Source organism: Prionailurus viverrinus, chromosome B2 (genome assembly GCF_022837055.1).
Source record: "Prionailurus viverrinus isolate Anna chromosome B2, UM_Priviv_1.0, whole genome shotgun sequence".
NCBI lineage: Eukaryota > Metazoa > Chordata > Mammalia > Carnivora > Felidae > Prionailurus > Prionailurus viverrinus.
Genome location: NC_062565.1, coordinates 55952993 through 55972777, shown reverse-complemented (window position 1 = coordinate 55972777; position 19785 = coordinate 55952993). Strand labels below are relative to the sequence as shown.

The following is a 19785-nucleotide window of genomic DNA, read 5'->3' as shown; positions in this document are numbered from 1 at the left end:
GGCCTCTGGGTGGCTCAGTTATGCGTCCAACTTCAGCTTAGGTCAAGATCTCACGGTTTGTGGGTTCAGGCCCCATGTTGGCTCTGTGTTGACAGTTCAGAGCCTGAAGTCTGCTTTGGATTCTGTGTCTCTCTCTGTCCCTCCTCCGCTCATGCTCTCTGTCTCTCTCTCTCTCTCTCAAAATAAATAAATAAACATAAAAAATAGAATTCGGAGAATAGAGCGTTACCATAAGCTTGAAAGAAGCAGGAAAATTTTCCTAAAGATCATATAATAACTTTTAGACATCAGTAGCATTTCAACAGATAGAAACAAGAAAAGCAGAAGAAGTTTAGGGGTTAGAAACTCTGAAGACATGTACTTGCCCCCTCCTTGGCTCTTCTAGTTTGGGACACAAACACAACAACAAAATGGAACTAAACAAAACAAAACTCACTTGTTTGCTTGTTCCTCATGGAATCAGAGCTCGTGAGTCCTGAGTAACAAAGGAGGGTGAATGAAGCCATATTTTTATAATCTTGATGGAGAACAATAGCATGGATGCTTGAAAAGATGGTGCAGTCCCTGAAACACCTGTGGCAAATTCAATTAATCCCCTAGTTACTGACCTCATGATCCCCAAGACAGAAAGCTCAATTGTCTGTTGCAGCTATGGGAAATCCCAGCTATGATGTTAACTGTTGTTCCACCCAAGGGGAGATGAAGCCTTGAATTGAGAATAAGGATGCCTAAACGTCACCTGAGAACACAGGAACCTCATGTCCACACTCTAATGGTTGCTAATGTGTGTGTATATATGCATGTGTGTTGGTGAGGTATGGCTGTGTAAATAAAACTATATATTTTATAGGATGGCTGGAAGATTAATTTATAGAATTCTCCTATTAAGTAAAAAAAAAAAAAGAATAAGAGATATTACATAAGACACAAAGGTAAAAATAAAGCACCAATGCAGACGATCCAATATCTCACTAATAAGAGTACTAGAAAGAGAGAACAAAAGTACAATGGTATTTGCCAGAACTGGAGAATATAAGCTCCCAGAATTGAAAGAGCTCATTGAGTACCCAGCATACTGAATGAAAAGAGATACACACATACAGGCACAGCATTATAAAATTTCAGAATGCTAGAGGTAAACTTTGTAAAAGCATCCATAAAGGAAAGAAAAAAAGTGAAATGAAATAAAATAAAACTAGGTCACATGCAAGTAGCAGGAATTCTCAGCACCAATATGTAGTGATGAAAACACTGAATCAAAGCTCTCAAAAATTCTGATTGAAAATCATTTTTCAGTCTAAACTTCTACACTCAGTTACCTGATCCAGTGTGGGATTAGAATTTAAAAATCTAAACCAGATAAATGTCCAATATGCCAACAATATCACATATGTAGTATCCTTTCCAAAATATTGAAGCAAAATGTAATTATGAGAATAATCAAACAAGTTCAGAATGTGAGACAGTCTACAAATAATTGGTCTAGACAACTCAAAAAGGCAGTGTAATGGAAACCAATAAAAGTCTGGAGGAGTTTGATAGGGATTGCATTAAATGTGTAGATTGATTTGGGTAGTATAGACATTTGAACAATATTTGGTCTTCCAACACATGAACATGGAGTGACTTGCCATTTCTTTGTGTCATGTTCAATTTATTTCATCAGTGTTTTATAGTTTTCAGAATACAAGTCCTTCACCTTTTGGTTAGATTTGTTCCTAGGTATAGTATTGGTTTTTTGTGCAATTGTAAATGGAACGGATTCCTTAATTTCTCTTTCTGCTGCTTCATCATCAGTGCACAGAAATGCAACTGATTTCTGTATGTCGATTTGGTATCCTGCAACATTACAGCATCTTTCACAGTGCTAGAAGAAACAATCCTAAAATTTGTATGAAACCACAAAAGATGCCGAATACCCAAAGCAATCTTGACATAGAAGAGCAAAGCTGGGGGCATCACAATTCTGGATTTCTGTAGTGATCAAAACAGTATGGTACTGGCATAAAAACACACATATTGATAAAGTAGGACAGAACAGAAAACCCAGAAATGAACTCACAACCATATGACCAATTAATCTGCAACCAAGCAGAAAAGACTATCCCACAGGAAAAAGACAGTCTCTTCAACAAATGGTGTGAAAACTGGAAGGCAGCACCACTTCCTTATATCATACACAAAAATAACTTCAAAATGGATTAAAGATCTAAATGTGAGACATTAGGAAGTCTAGTTAAAATCCTAGAGGAGAGCACAGGCAATAACCTCTTTGACACTGGCCATAGCAACTTCTTTCTTAGATATGTCTCCTAAAGCATGGGGAAAACAGCAAAAATAACCTATTGGGTTTACATCAAGATCAAAAGCTTCTTGCACGGTGAAGGAAACAATCAACAAAACTAAAAGGCAACCTACAGAATGGGAGAAGGTATTTGCAAATGACCTATCAGATAAAGGGTTAGTATCCAAACTCTATAAAGAACTTCTCAAACTTAACCCCCATAAAATAAATAGGCAGAAATGGGCAGAAGACATGAATAGACATTTTTCCAAGGAAGACCTCCAGACAGCTAACAGACACATGAAAAGATGCTGAAAATCACTCATTGTCAGGAAGTACAAATCAAAATCACCATGAATATCACCTCACACCTGTCAGAATGGCTAAAGTTAACAACACAGGAAACAACAGGTGTTGACAAGGATGCAGGAAAGGAGAACTCTCTTACACTGTTGGTGGGAATGCAAACTGGTACAACCACTCTGGAGAACAGTATAGAGGTTCCTCAAAAAGTTAAGAATAGAAAACAACCCTATGATCCAGCAATCACACTATTAGGTATTTATCAAAGGATACAAAAATACTAATTAGAAGGGATACATTCAGCCTGATATTATAACACCATTATGTACAGCCATTATGTACCATTATGGAATCAGCCTAAGTTCCATCAACTGATGAATGGATAAATAACAGATATATATATATATATATATATATATATATATATATATATATATATAATGGTGTGTGTGTATATATATACATATATATATATATGTATATTTATATATAATCTATATGGGGGGGATATTACTCAGCCATAAAAAAAGAATGAAATCCTGCCATTTGCAATGACATGGATGGAGCTACAGAGTATTATGCTAAGTGAAATAAGTCAAAGAAAGACAGATACTATGATTTCACTCATATGTTGAATTTAAGAAACAAAACAAACCAGCAAAGGGGGGGGGGGAAGAGAGGGAGGCAAACCAGGGAGAAAACAAAGAGAGGTAGGCAAACCAAGAAACAAACAGACTGTTAATTCACCCCTGAGGTTGGGGGTGGGGGGGTAGATGTGTAAATTAGGTGACGAGGATTAAGGAGGGTACTTGCTGTAATGAGCACTGGGTGTTGTATGGAAGTATTGATACACTATATTGTACACCTGAAACTAATATTACACTGTATGTTAACTAACTGGAATTTAAATAAAAACTTAACAAAAAACCTGGAGGACTACATTAGTTCTAAAAATACTAAGCAGACATAATAACCAAATGCAATTCACAAATCTTGATTGGATTCTGATTTTTAAAAGGTAGCTGTAAAAGATGTTTTTGACGATAGCAAAATTTTGACTATGGACTGCACAGTAAATGATATTGGGGATTATTAGGAGTGTTTTTGGTGGGAATAATACCATTGTATTTATGTAGGAGAATATCCTTATACTCAGGAGATCCAAGCTGAAGTATTTAGGGATGAAATATCAGATATCCAGAATGGATAGAGAGAAAGAGAGAGAAAGAATAAGTATCACTTTCCAATATACCACTTAGTAAAAGTTACTGAAAGAGATATTTCAGGAAGAAAAGAGAACTAGTGAAAATGGAATTTGGTAAAAGATTTCATATACAAACAGTGGTGGTGGTGGTGGTGGGGGGGTGGTCCTTAGGAAAACCACTCTGCTCTCAGTCCAGACCAGAGTGCAATAAATTGGCCTTGTGAGAGAGACTCTCCAGGTAACACAAAACAAAATGATAGATTATCTGGTATTGTTGAATATTTTAAAATATGATTGCTAGTTTGATATAACTGTTGGGATAATTAAAAACAAATAATTTGAATTATATAGAAAATCAAGAAAATAATAAAATGAATGAGGAATTATTAACATTAGGAAAAACAAAAAGTATGTGAGAATAAAAAAATAAGTGTGTTAATCTATTTGGAATCTTAGTGAATAATATTTATTGTTATTTAATGATAATGTAGATATTGACTAACGAAAGTTATGATGAAAACTATGTTAATGTGTAGGGAAAATATGGGGAAGAGTCTATAACAGAACTAAATCCTTTACAACCTGAAGGGCTAGCCAATAGGAAATAGTCAAAATTCATAAATCAAGGAATGTTAATTTAACCATATTACTTAATAACACAAAAATTAATACTAAAATAATAGATGAAAAAAACTTAAAGAGAACCAGGGGTTAGAGAGGGACAAGGAAGTGCTGTTTTTTGGCCATAAACCCTTTAGTATTATTTTTAAATAATCTTATATGTTAAAATTAACTTCCAAATATTTAATTTTTTAATTCAATAGGAATCTAATTAGAATATTCAAAGATCAACTGGAGAAACTATTGCATACTGCAGAGCAAAAATATGATGAGATGGAAACCATAAGTGGAAAAATAAAAGAAATTGAAGTCAGACTCCGAAAACCCCATTTATAAATAATAGCATTATATAAACAGTAAACCAGATGGAGAAGTCATAATATTTTTAAAACTTTCTTAAATTCATGAAAATTATTAGTTTTCTGATTAAATGGGATCAATGATCTTAGTCAAGATTGAAGTAGAAACTTTCATATCCACACATTTTTTAAGTTTCTGAACACAATAGAGAGATTTATAATCCTCCAGACTGAAATGAAGTTATGAACTTGTGGGATGGGTTGGAAATGCATTCCAGGGAAAGAGACATACCAGCAAAGGTCCAGAAGCAGAAAAACCAGAGGTTTTTTCAGAAGTAGGGAATAGTCCAGGTGGATGTGACTACAAAGGGAAATAAAACTAAATCTCTCACTAAGTGATCGGATAACTGCTAGCTTGCTTTCACATTCTGCAATGACAAGTCTGCCTTAGCTTTGATACCATTTTAGTTAGATAATAAGACTCACCACCAACATCATTTTGTTTATGAGACTTAAAAAGTATAGAATGCACAGCAAAATAAATGGTCCTTCTTTTTTTTTCCTCTTCCCTTCCTTCCCTCTATCCTCCCTCTCTCCTTCCATCCCTTTCTTTCTTCCTTCTCTTCCTTCTCATCTTCCCTTCTTCCCTTCCTTTTCCATCTTCTTTCCTTTTTCTTCCCCCTCCCTTTATTCTTTTTGTTTGTTTTGCAATGATGACTATCATTTTCTCACTGCAAGTTGATCACAATTTAGGGATCCCGTTTTTATAGGGTAAGAAAAAAAAAAACTCCCAGTGGGGCTGTAAAAAATAAAACCACCATTATGTTAGCACACTATCCACCTATAATATTTTCAAAAAAAATTTATTTTTCATTCATTTTATTCAGTACTACTGATCAAAATTCTGGATAAATCCTAGAGCAGGTATTGCTACTTCAATGATGTGCTGAGTCCAATTATTAAACATATTCTGATCCATGAAATATTATTCAAGGTTATGAAAAAAATTGTTCATCTAGTAAAATCTGATGCAGAGTAACTAAGCAAACATAAAAACTAAATTAAGGTCACATTATATAAAATCTCATTAAGCAAAAACAGACCAAAGTTAATCAAGTTGATTGCTAATAGGTCTCTCTACCATTTTCTGCCTCAGGGGTATGATGATGGCTACGGGGGTGAATATGATGACCAGACCTATGAGACTTATGATAACAGCTATGCCACCCAAACGCAAAGGTAAGGCATTTGCTGTCTAAAGCATCCTTGTCAGGATTATTTCTAATCCTGCTATTTTGTTTCTTGTATCAGAGTACCAGTTATATTATGTGAGAGTTTCTAGCAGTGGTTTTTCTCCATTGTCTCTCTAAATTACTAAATTGCTTACTAGACTGAGGTAAAAGAAAATAATCTAGCAATTGTTAATAATGGTAGTGTGTTGGGAAGACTTGGTGGCTCAGTCAGTTCAGCGACGGACTCTTGATTTAAGCTCCAGATAGGATCTCAGGGTTTCTGAGATCGAGCCTGCTAGGGATTCTCCCTCTCCCTCTGTCTGCCCCTCCCCAACTCATTTGCATGCGTGCGTCCTCTCTGTCTCTCAAAAAATTTTTAAAAATAATAGTGTGTTATTTTAAGACTAGGTGATTATCATAACCAGTAAAACTCATTAAATAAGTTTTATGTAACAAAATACTGTTTTAGAAATTATTTTAGTAAATTCATAATTAACACAACAATGAAACACAAAGCACTTGCTCAATGGAGCTTTTTCCTCCTAAATGTAATTTTTAAAAAATATTTATGTATTTATTTGAAAGAGAAAGAGCATGCATGCCAGCAGGGGAGGGGCAGAGAGAGAGGGAGAGAGAGAATCCCAAGCAGGCTCTGTGCAATTAGAGCAGAGCCAGATGTGGGGCTTGATCTCAAGAACTGTAAGATCATGAACTGAGCTTACATGAACTTTTGAAATCAAGAGTCAGATGTTTAACCAGCTGAGCCACCAGTCACCCTGTAATTTTTATTTGTAAAACAAAAGATACAGGAATGCTTTTAGTGCTCTGAAAAGGGAAAATTTGTAAAACATCTTATGGAATGAATAATTTCTTTCCAATTTTGATGGATCTCTAAATCATTATTGACTATATCTCTTTAGATTGATTAAATTTGAAATATCAATGGATTTTTACTTCTTTAAAGTCATTTTTTTGAGGTAGTATTTACATACATTAAACTTTGCCCATTTAGTGTACAGAGTTTGTATGAGTTTGGCAAATGCAAACTATCAAGTGACCAACATCAAACTTAAGTTATAGGGCAATTTAGTCAGCCCCAAATGTTTTTTTATGGCTCTGTACAGCCAACTTTTCCTAGGCCCTGGAAACCACAATCAGTTTTTTGCCATTACACTTTTGACTTTTCTAGAATGTCATTTAAGTAGAAGTGATACAATATGTAGGCTTTGGGTCTGGCTTCTTTACTTAGCATGATGTATTTGATATTTATTTTATGTTTTTACATGTATCAAATTTCTCTTCCTTTTCATTACTATGTAGTGCTTCATTGTTAGGATGTGCTATAGTTACTTCATTCATGGGTTGAAGGACATATAGGTTGTTTCTGTTTTACTTTTTTTTTCAGTTATGTAAAAAAAATTGGCATTAACAAATTCATTCTTAGAAAAATCAATCTTCTAAATATTTTTCTGAAAAAAAAAGTTACAATTATCATGGGAAAGTAGGAGGAGTCCATATGACAGTTAAGTAATTCTTCACTACATATAATTGATGGGAACCAATAAATTAATTGTTGCAAAATCATAGCATTGTCCATTTATTGATGAACTTTAGTGGGACTCACAGAGATCTGGATGCTTCATTAAGTAATATTTGGAGGGGAGGTGACAAAGAAAGAAACAACTTTAAGGTCATTGTGGAGTGGAGGAAATCTACATGTACTGCATAAGGTGCATTTTGTATGGTCTGAAGGACAACATAGTGAAAGGCATGAAGGGAAATTCTACTTAGAATATTGTGGGCAATTAGGAAAAAGATGAGTGTGAACTGATACTTTTAAAGCTAAGCATAACATATCATTATAGAAATGACCATCTTCAATTTTGAGTAATTGGTTAATTCAAAGTATGTGAAATAGAAGGGCTATCATGAGCTAAGGGTTTATATTATGGGTGATATCTTAATTGTCCCAATTGCATATTGAAACACAGCACAATTATTTAGGATGGGGGAAAGTTTTGCATCATGTTACAGACACTGAATATTGTATGCAAACTGGCTGTATATATATATAGCATCTGCTAATATTTTCAGTCAAATTATTAGCTCATTCTTGTATATTAGTGCATAAAAATGGTAGTAATAAAGTTCTATAGCTTGTTTCAGAAATGATTTAGTAGAAAAAACAATTACCACTCACTAAAAACACAACTAGAACAGAGTAAAATAATTTCTTGATTTAGCTCTATAGAGCTACATTCAGCTGATAGAGATTTTGAAATAATTTTCTGAAAGTGAGAGACTTTCTGCATCTTTCTCTGGTGAGACTTAAATGTGCTTAACTGACCCTAAGACACAAGGAAGAAAATTTGGGGATTAGAATAACTTATTTTTGAACACCTAAAAAGTGAATGTTAGAAGAATTGAACTAAGTATGCATAAAAAGTAATAGAATAATTTCAGAAAAAATTTCTCTTAATGAACTATAATTTATATGTAAAAATATATTTTCTATGCACTTCTGCTATCTTCTTTTTTCCCTTTCCTATCTATTCCACTTCCTATGGCTAAATTCATCCCATCCTCGTGGGTGCTGCTCAAAGCCAACTCTTCCAAAAAAGTTTTTCTTAATCCTTTATTTGGGAATAACCTGGTTTTGCTCTATCAGCACCATACATTTATTTCTCTATGGCACTTTCTCTCTCTGTCTTACATTTTACTTATCACTTTTACTACTTTCCTAGAATCTTTGTCTCATACCTTCATGTCCCTCACAGTATCTAGTGTTGAGTCTTTCATAGGGTATTACTGAATAGATGATTGTTGAATACATGAATGTCAGACCTAATGCCTACCTACACTGTTAAGATACAAAATAAGAGCCTCTTGGGGTGCCTGGGTGACCCCATCACTTAAGTGTCTTGGTTTTGGCTCAGGTCGTAATCTTATGGCTTGTGGGTTTCAGCCCCACATCAAGCTCCACACTCTCAGCACAGAGCCTACTTGGGATTCTCTCCCTCCCTTTTTCTCTCTGTCCCTATCTCTCTCTTTATCTCAAAATATAGAAATAAACTTAAAAAAAAATAGAGCCTCTCCCCTCAAAGGAGAATACAACATGCAAGATTCTATGTAATACATTTATTGACAAAATATTTATATATTTCTGAGATATCTTAGTGTTTAACCAGAAGTGATAAAGAAAACAGATCATGAACTTAATTAAAATGATACTAATATTCTATGATACAGTAATTATAAAATATCTATTTTGGTCAAAACATATCCTTGATATTGGTAGAGTATCTGGCACACTAGAGGTTCTCAGTAGAGATTTGTTTAATAAATGAACAAAAAATAAATGAATGCATTAATGAATGAATGAAATTAATAATGTCATTTCAGAAAACTCTGTGAGGAAGAATTTTTAAATATAGTACCAATTTGTAATAGAAATGGATAAACACTGAGAAAATTCATGACATGATCTATTAAATTCCTATATTTAGATTATTTCTATCAATCCAACTATGCCAGCAGAAGGGAATATTAACAGTTTAGTTAGATAAGAACTTATTAAATGATTATATGTGTCAGAGAGTATACTTGCCATGCAGTGACAACACTTATTTTTTGAAATTTTTAATTATATTTTAATATTTGCCCCTAACAATTTGTTTGAAGAGTCATTTGTGAGCTGTGTATATATTAAAATAACTATATTATAAGTGAAACAACTATAGAGTAACCAAGTATTAGAACTTATAAGTGAGAGAAAGTTTATTTTTATAAGAATCAGTATAGAACTATTTCTCTTTAAAGTGGTGGCTCTTTAATTGGACTTTTAAAATTATGATTTGGATTTATGGAGGAAAATGGAGAAAGTTTCTAAAGTTGACCAAAGAGAAATATATGAGCATAAAACATCTCCATCATTTATAAACAATGTGAATATTATTTTGGCACTGTCATGGCCAAAATTAGAAGAAATTCCAATTTAGAATCTGAAAGCAAAATAGCGAATTATGTGTGACTTAGCAGAATTGATATAAAAAAATAAAAATCTTTACAGAAAGTGGTCTTTAAATGACTAGTCGGCACAGGTGAATACAGAATTTGTAGAAATTATAGAGTAGAATCTGGCAGGTACCTAAATGGAGTAATTATATCATCTTCAATAGAGAGTCTAAGGGAAGTTCACAAGGTAACACACTAGAAAGGTTCACCTGGAGTTCAGAAGCTATAACAACTTTAATTAATCCCCAGTTGTCTTGTAAGGTGTCGTTAGTTCTGGAAATTTTCAAACGGATCAGAAAAGGGACTTCTCTGAAGATTCCTTAGGAGGCAGCTCAACATAAATGACATATTAAGGACTGGTAAAGAGGACGATGATATCACGGGTCTTGGACCATCTTTTTCTCTTGCTCTGTGTCTATGAGAATAAAAACTTAAAAAAATATGGATTGATGAGTTTATTATGCAAGTATCACCTTGCAGTATTAGTATTGCAGTTTCCAGGGGAACTCAATTATTGAAGTCTTTGGATTAAGACAAGTTACATCCTGTGATTAACAACTTTAATTGGACTAAATATTAAATTCTGTCCATGTTCTCAAACCCCATTTTTTATGTACTCCTCAAAGTCATTAACATTTTCAGAGATCAATCTTCTGAAATTATGTAAATTCATAAGGTTTTACCAACCAATTGACTTTTCTCAATGCCCAAATTTTTGGCAAGAATCTATAACAAACCAAAGCCATAGATGTAGGAAAAAAAATTTATTGGCATGCACTTAAGCTCAAATAGTAATATTGCAAATGAAAATCAAAAGACCAATTTTGATCATTAATTCTAAGGGCAATTTAATTTGGGTGTGAAATGTTAAGAAACTATAATTTTCCAGTGTAAATATTTTTTTTTTTAGATAGTTGAGCTTTATTTTATTGTTTCATTTCTACATTTAATTCTGAATTAAAAAAATTGTTTATTTGTTTTGGTTTAGTATTTATAGTCCTTCTGAAGAGATAGCAATGTAGTTCGTTTTGCTTGAATATTACATCTACCCTTTGCACCTGGGACGGAACTATATATTTTCTTTCCAGGTGCTTAAACCCTAATTGGAATATTTCCCTTTATTCTATTTTTTAAGTTAAATTCAATTTAGTTAACATACAGTGTAGTATTGGTTTCAGGAGTAGAATTTAGTAATTCATCACTTACACAGAACACCCAGTGCTCATCCCAACAAGTGCCCTCTTTAATGTACATCACCCATGTAGCCCATCCCCCTACCCACTTCCTCTCCAGCAACCCTCAGTTTGTTCTCTGTATTTAAGAGTCTCTTATGGCTTGCCCCCCTCTCTGTTTTTATTTTATTTTATTTTCCCTTCCCTTCCCCTATGTTCATCTGTTTTGTTTCTTAAATTCCACATATGAGTGAAATCAAATTTTCTTTCTCTGATTCACTTTTGCTTACTATAATACGCTTTAGTTCCATCCATATTGTTGCAAATGTCAAGATTTCTTTTCGATTGCTGAGTAATATTCCATTGTATATATACACAACACATCTTCTTTATCCATTCATCCATTGATGGACATTTGGGCTCTTTCCATACTTTAGCTATTGTTTATAGTGCTGCTATAAATATTGGGGTGCATGTGTCCCTTTGAAACAGCATACCTGTATCCCTTGGATAAATACCTAGTGTTGCAATTGCTGGGTCATAGGGTAGTTCTATTTTTAATTTTTTGAGAAACCTCCACACTGTTTTCTAGAGTGGCTGCACCAGTTTGCATTCCCACCAGCAGTGCAAAAGAGATCCTCTTTCTCCGCATCCTCGCCAACATCTGTTATTGCCTGAGTTGTTAATGTTAGCCATTCTAACAGGTGTGAGGTAGTATCTCATTGTGGTTTTGATTTGTATTTCCCCGATGGTGAGTGATGTTGAGTATCTTTTTGTGCGTCTGTTAGCCATCTGGATGTCTTCTTTGGAAAAGTGTCTATTTACATCTTCTGCCCATTTCTCCACTGCATTCTTTGTTTTTTGGGTGTTCAGTTTGATAAGTTCTTCATAGATTTGGGATACTAACCCTTTATCCTATATGTCATTTGCCAATATCTTTGCCCATTCTGTCAGTTGCCTTTTAGCCAGTTGCTGTCAGTCAAGGTCAAAGAGGTTGCTACAGTTTTCTTCACTAGGATTTTGATGGTTTCCTGTCTTACATTTCCTGTCTTTCATCCATGTTGAATTTATTTTTGTGTATGGTGTAAGAAAGTGGTCCAAGTTCATTCTTCTGCATGCCACTGTCCAGTTTTCCCAACACCATTTGCTGCAGAGACTGTCTTTTTTTCCTTTGTAAATCTTTAACTTCAGATTTGTATAATAGGCAAAATATCAAAATGGAAGACTTTGCTTTCCTTAATTCATGAATCAGGTGAGGAATTCACTAGGAAAAGAATCTTATTTTCTGTAAATTCCAAGTGACTGTGCTAGGAGAGCAAATATACATCTCTTTCTGATATTTAAGTTCTCAAAGTTTTCTAGAATGAAGACCCTTTTTTGAATAACTGTATTGGTCAGGGTCCACACAGTAGAGGGGGAAATTACTCTTAAATTAGGATAATTTGAGAAAAGTTTAATAAGAGAACTATTTTCAATAGCAGAGTATAGGGAAACCACAAGAGACAATACGATGCCCTGGCACTAGTATCCTTGGGGCAAGGTGTTTGTCACCAAAATTTGTTTTGAGAGGAAACAGAGAATTCTATTTGGAGAGGTCTCCTGACAGGAACTCAGACTTCTGATTCAGAATGGTAGCTCTGGTCATCCCACAAAGAGAAAAGTTCAGGGAGTTAACGCCCTGACCTCACTTTCCTCCCTCGTTCCAGTCTCCTACTCTTGGTCTTATTGGTTGAATACATTAGGAGGCAGAAGACAAGAAACCTAGTATATGGAGTTGCTGTTAGTCATCCCCAGAATACAGAGCAGGCTGGAGGGAAGAATGGAAGTGGGTAGGCAAAGGGAAGAGAGCCAGCACAGCATACAAAAATTGTATCATACGCTCAACAACTAATAATTGTACATACTAATGTCAGTTGCTTGAAGATGTAAATAATGACTTGAATCATTATGGAAACAGTAATGCTTTTAAATGAATTTGTATTTTATTAATGAGAAAGCATCTACATACTTAAAAAAAAAGTCAGAATACACAGTGACCATACAAATGTACATTTGGTGAACCAATGGGTTCTCAGACTCCTTCGCATAATTTCTTGGCTCCTCAAGGGTCAGAGCCCACACAATGGGAACCAGTGCTGTGTTGTTCAGAGACTACTTGAAACTAATGATTCATAATAACTAACATTACTTTTGGCCTAGCCGTTGTGTTAATTCTTTAGGCCAATTTGTCTCATTTAATCCTTGCAGTAACATTTGAGGCAGAAAGAACTGAAGCTTAAAAATGTCAAGTGATTTTCCCAAGTTCATTCAGGTAGTAAATGTTGGATTCAAAATCACATCTTCTAGCTCCAGACGCCTTATACATAAAGACTAATAGTGTCTGAAAATACTAAATCAATTCACTGAGTCAACAGATTTTGTTATTACCTGAACAAGCCACAGAGAATATGCATTTAATATAATAAAAATGTAGTAAGTCATTTGCATGCTTTTCAAAAGGTTCTGACAAAAGGATAATTTCAAGAAAGAAAAACCATGTGTTTAGGCTGTAAATTTAATGCGATCCCTGTATTTGATACTAAGAGTCTATGGAAGCCCTTCTAATGAAAATTTAAGTGTAAGTCACTGCAGTTATCCAGTAATTTAATAAAAGTTATCATATTAAGTATATAACAGCTTTTCCTATTCATTTAAGTGGTACTATTCACTATAAAATGACTCACCCTCATTTTGTAATTCAATTCTCCTATGTTTCAAACTATAGTCAATGATGAGATTGAATTTACAAAAGGTTATTGGATTTGAGATATTTTCCCAGTTATTCTACAAGTTAGTTGTATTTTCATGCCATCTACAGACCTCTGCATGCATGAACAGTGCATTGGCTACTGCTTGGATTTACTTCAACAAAGTGAGAATCCAGCTCTTGATACACTATTTTTTTTGTCCCCATCTGGAATACTTATTTTAGGCATCTAGGATACTTGCTGTTGATTTTAAGGAAGAATGTGTTTTCGCAAATTATCCATTTATTGCATTTGTTGATTTTTTATTACTATAAGATTAATTTTGATAACTACTTCCCTAAATAGTCAAGTTGTATTTAAAATATAAAGGGCAATAAAGGGCACCTGGGTGGCTCAGTTGGTTGAGCGTCCGACTTAGGCTCAGGTCACAATCTCACAGTCTGTGAGTTCGAGCCCCGCGTTGGGCTCTGTGCTGACAGCTCAGAGCCTGAAGCCTGCTTCAGATTCTGTGTCTCCTCTCCATGACCCCCCCTCTTGCACTCTGCCCCTTTCTCTCACTGTCTGCCACAAACATGAATAAGCACCAAAAAAACATTTTTAATATGCAATAATATATCTTTTGCAAGACTTTAATAAGAAAAGCTAGAAAACTATTTTCCCTAGTCATTTGAATGATGAGCCTCCCAAGAAAACTTAAGGAAGTGTCCCAGTTAGTAACTGAAACCTGTTTAATCATTTACTGAGATGAGGATATGTCAGCATGTCAGTCATTTCTTCTCAGCAGATTACTTTATAAATGGAGACACACCTCAACTAGAAACAGGAAAGTATTAGGCAAACCATCTGCAGTGAGAGCTTTGGAAAAGGGAGCTGTTAGATCATCGTAGACTCTTGAAGAACCTGATGTGTTGCAAAAAGTCTAGTATTAAGGCCAGTTAAAGAGCCTAAGATGAAATTCTGACTTCAATAGTAATTAAAGATACTTAGCTCCACCAAAAGAAAAAAAAAACATATTTAGGGGCGCCTGGGTGGCCCAGTTGGTTAAACATCCAACTTTGGCTCAGATCATGATCTCACCATTCATGAGTTCAAGCCTCACATGGGTCTTGCTGCTATCAGCACAAAGCCCACTTTGGGTTCTCTGTTCCCCTCTCTCCCTGCCCCTCCCCCACTTGCTCTCTCTCTCTCTCTCTCTCTGTCTCTCTCTCTCCCAGAAGTAAACATTTTTTTAAAAAATAAAAACATATTTAACAGGTAGTTATCAACATATTTAGGAGTCACAAATGCTCACAAGTGTATATAATTGTCAAGGTGCAACAATAAGGAGTGGTGGAGACTGGCAAACTGGAAAGTGCATGCTCTGTTGAAGGCAACTATCTTCTGTTCAAGTTTACGATATCATGGCCATATAGTTCATGTAGAGTAAAGGGTACAGGGGTGTTAGATGTTTTTCCCCATGAAATCCTGTTTTCCAGTTACTGTTGCTGCATAACAAACCATCCAAAAGCCAAGTGGTATAAAATAACCATCTTTACCATGCTCTCTTATAATTGAGGATTTTGTATATCAGGAATTCTAACAAGGCACAGCAGGGTGTCCTGTTTCTTCTCCCCTACATCTGGAGCCTCTCAGCAAGAAGGCTCAAAAGGTAAGGATAACTCAATGGCTGGGATATGGAATCATCTGGAGATTCTCCTCTCATCTGTCTGGCAGCTGATGCTAGATATCAGCTGATACCTAAATTGGGACCACTGCTTAGAATGCTCATGTAGTATTCCACATTGCTTAGCTTCCTCACAGCATGGCAGCTTAAAGCACCAGATTTGAGTACTCCACAAAACAGAACAGAAGCTGCATTGTCTTTCATGACTTAGCGTCATTCTGTCAAGTCCATCCAGATTCAAGAGAAAGGATATGAGACCTCACCAGTCACTGGGGAATGGGAATGGTTCAAGGATAGAAAATGATATTCTGTCCATTTTTGGAAAATGGAACTTGCCACATCAGTTTTTCAATGCAATGCCCTGATGTTTTAAATGTTGGCAACTAATTTTTGAAAGTTAAACACTATAGGGACTAAATCAAATATAACTGTGGGTAGCCAGGTCATTGTTTTCTAAATTCTGTTCTACACAAAATAAACAAGATAGAGAAGTCAGTATCCAGAAAATGCTTCCAAGGGCACAGTAATAAAAGAGTCCTTCAAAATGGTTATTTGGGGGCACCTAGGTGGCTCAGTTGGTTGAGCAACTGATTTCAGCTCAGGTCATGATCTCACAGTCTGTGGGTTTGAGCCCCACATCAGGCTCTGTGCTGACAGCTTAGAGCCTGGAACCTGCTTCAGATTCTGTCTCCCCCTCTCTCTGCCCTTCTACTGCTCACACTCTGTCTCTCTCTGTCTCTGTCTCTTTCTCTCTTTCAAAAATAAATAAACATAATTTTTTTTAAATGGCTATTTGAGGGCACTATATGGTCCATGAAGGATGTCCTCAAGTCCAGGAGTAGACTCTTTGGAGACAATTAGTGAAGAAGACAGACATGCAAATAAACATGTAGCATGTGATAAGTACTTATGCTAGAAAGAGGTGCCAGAGGATATGAGAGAACATAGGAAGCCATCAAGTAGACAGTTACAAGAAAGTACCAGAAGCTTCTTTTTTTTTTTTTTTTTGAGGGAGGGAGGGAGAGAGAGAGCGTATGCAAGTGGGGGAGAGGGGAAGAGGGAGAGAGAGAATCTTAAGCATGCTCCGCGCTCTGTGTGGAGCCAGATGTGGGGCTCAATCCCATGACCCTGGGATCATGATCTGAGCCGAAATCAAGAGTTGGACGCTCAACCAACCGAGTCCCCCAAACGCCCCCAGAAGTTTTCTTTTTTTTTTTTTTCAACGTTTATTTATTTTTGGGACAGAGAGAGACAGAGCATGAACGGGGTAGGGACAGAGAGAGAGGGAGACACAGAATCGGAAACAGGCTCCATGCTCTGAGCCATCAGCCCAGAGCCTGACGCGGGGCTCGAACTCACAGACCGCGAGATCGTGACCTGGCTGAAGTCGGACGCTTAACCGACTGCGCCACCCAGGCGCCCCTCCCCCAGAAGTTTTCTTAAAAAGAACTGATGCCAAGCTGTGATTTAACTGGGTAAATAAAATTTAGCCAGACAAAGGTATATACAAAGACAAAGATATGAGGATATAATTAATAACTAAAGAACTGCATGTCCTTCAGGTGACCTAAGATACTCAAGAATGGTAAAGCATATTTAGCTGAAATGATAGGAAAGGAACAGGAAAGCCTAGATATAGCACTCAGATGTACAAAAAGGATGATTTTTGGATAGAGTTTGAGGTTGTCATCATATCTAACAGTTGGCAAAACCAAGTTCATCTTTGGTGACGGTTATGATCATCTTTTTTTTGCGTCAGCCTGATTGGTCATTTGAGCTCAGCAAGTTCTCTATTAGTTGCTATTCCATCCTTTTTCTAAATGATCCTCCTGTGCTTTCATTGTTGTCTTTTGTTTTTCAATCAGTTTGCACTTAAATTAACCAAAAAAAAAAAAAAAAAACAAACAAACAACAACAACAACAACAAAACGGTCTTACTTTATTGCACTTGAACACTGGTAATGAGAGAAGGGAGGTATTTTTCTTGAAACACCCATGGTCAAGATGAAAAATATGGACTTTGTGATCTTGAAACTGTAGAGTAGGGGAGAGAAAAAAAAACATACAGAACACTTTAGATCCCTGGAGAACCTCAGAAAAGGAAACAATTTATCTCAGATGCATGTGGAATAGAGCCAAAATAAGATACATATATTAGTAATTCCCCATAATTAGATTCCCCTTTATAATAATCTCAACACCTTATTTTACTGTTTCACTAAAGCTGTTTATAAAGAGCTATTTTCTAGGGGCTAGAAGGAGAACAGTGAACTATATGGTATATGTAAGTACAGGTATATGTAACTATTCCATAGTTACAATACTGTGGACTAGATGTTTCATATTCAGAACTAATTATATTTTATAAAGGTAGTACAACACATAAATTATATGTTGCATCTGGGCCAAAAATATATATTTATCTCATTGTATTGAAATAAATGAGTGACTATAGTAGGCAGGACATAAATAGCTATAAATAATCATTTTAGATAAGAATTTTGTTGCCTAATGATTTCGACATTCAGTTGAAGAAAAATTGGGAGTTCAGAGTTTTCGGATTTAGAATTCAAGTGCTATAAGTAATTGTGAATTAGTATTATATAATATTCAGTAAGACCAAATTATAGATGTGTGAAAAAAGCAAGAGTGGAGTGTGAAGGGCTAGTCAGGAAACACTTGACCATTTCTAAAATAATACAGAGCAGCTGCTATATGCAGAGGCCTAAACTGAATATTTCATAACATTATCACATGAGGTAGACAGCTTAATCCTCAGATCATAAAGAAACTAGGTTTCCAATGTTTACCTTGCCCAGGCATAGACAAGGTTCAAACTGATTTGTGTACAATTCCAAAGACTGGGTACTTTGTACTAATACCATAGTGCTCACACCTCAGCTTATTAGGAAACTCTTAAACTGAAGTAATATCTTCTCCCCTGTAATCTCCATTTATATATATTGACCAGTAATCAGCTTGTGAAGCTACACATAATAAATCATTTTGGTCCACATACCAGCCTTTATGAAGATAATGTCCCTCTATCAATATCCAGAATGTGATAGAATGCATTCTTGGCTACGATTCCTCACCCTCCCTAAGTTCACACCCTTTGCTCTGTGATTTTTCAGTGTCTCTCCTAAAAGAGGCAGAGTGTTTGCCTCCTCATTATCCTGTATCTTGCTTTGACTAATGGAATAATGTCACATCTGAGCCTACACATTAAGAGGACTATGCATTTCCCACTTGCTCTCTTGCTGTTGCCAGAATAACTTCTCTAGATAGCTATTAGGCCCTTAGTCTTGACTCCAGAATGAAATGGGAAGTCTGCACCTCAAGGAGTCCAATCCCAGTTCTATCCAAGCTTGAAACAGAGCCCCCAGTGATCCCAGCCTCTGGGAAACCTCTAGCCAAACAAAAACACATGACCTAAACAATTGTCTCTTAGTGCATGATATTAATGTTTTGTAATTGTTTGTTAAGCTACATTATTGTACCAATAACATGTAGTATCCAAGGTCAGTACTCACATAGAATGGTTTTCCTCAACTGTTGTCTCCGGTTGACTCCAAGTATGGAGTCCAGTGACTCCAGTTGTCCAAGTATCCATCCTGAGGTGTGGCACAGTGATCTCAATACGTTACATCAGAGGAGAATTGCCTGGTGCAAAGCAGTGACATGATTACATCCTGTATAATAATGCTTCTTATTTTAAAGCACTTCAACATCATCTGACCATTGTCATATCATTGGGTTTTATTGAATTTGTTTTCAACTGAAAATCTAGGTTCTTCCTAAATGAACTTCTGTCAAGCCAGTTCTCACACCATCCTGCATCTTTGCAATTGATTTTTTTTAACCTAAACGCAGAAGTGTACATCTCTGTGACATTTCACCTTGTTGTTGAGTCTTTCTATTGTTGATTTTGAACTACTTTTTTGAATACTCATTCTGAAAGTCAGAATATTAGCTATATATCTTAGCACATCTTATATTTCTTTATCAAGTACTTTTCAAAAAAATTTTTTTAGGAAGACAGAGTACCAAGGACATAGTTCAGTAGCAACCTTTAAATTGACATTGACCACTAATTAAAATTCTGCTTGAATAGTTGTAAACATAGCCACAAATCTACATGGCTGTACTGTCAGGCAGCATACAAACTATTCACAAAGAAATTATGTAGTATTTTAAAACTATTCATTTACTCAACAAGCATTCATTGAATGCCACTATTTTGCAC

The 19785-nt window shown here is 35.5% G+C and overlaps 1 protein-coding gene across 2 annotated transcripts in view; it reads left to right on the top strand.

The window, feature by feature from the left end:
- Window positions 1-19785, top strand: part of KHDRBS2 (KH RNA binding domain containing, signal transduction associated 2) — a 591209-nt gene that overhangs the window by 540001 nt on the left and 31423 nt on the right. For both annotated transcript variants that reach the window (XM_047859593.1, XM_047859594.1), the window contains one exon: window positions 5868-5950. In XM_047859593.1, coding sequence (XP_047715549.1) covers window positions 5868-5950 — 83 coding nt within the window. The remainder of the gene's footprint in view (window positions 1-5867; window positions 5951-19785) is intronic.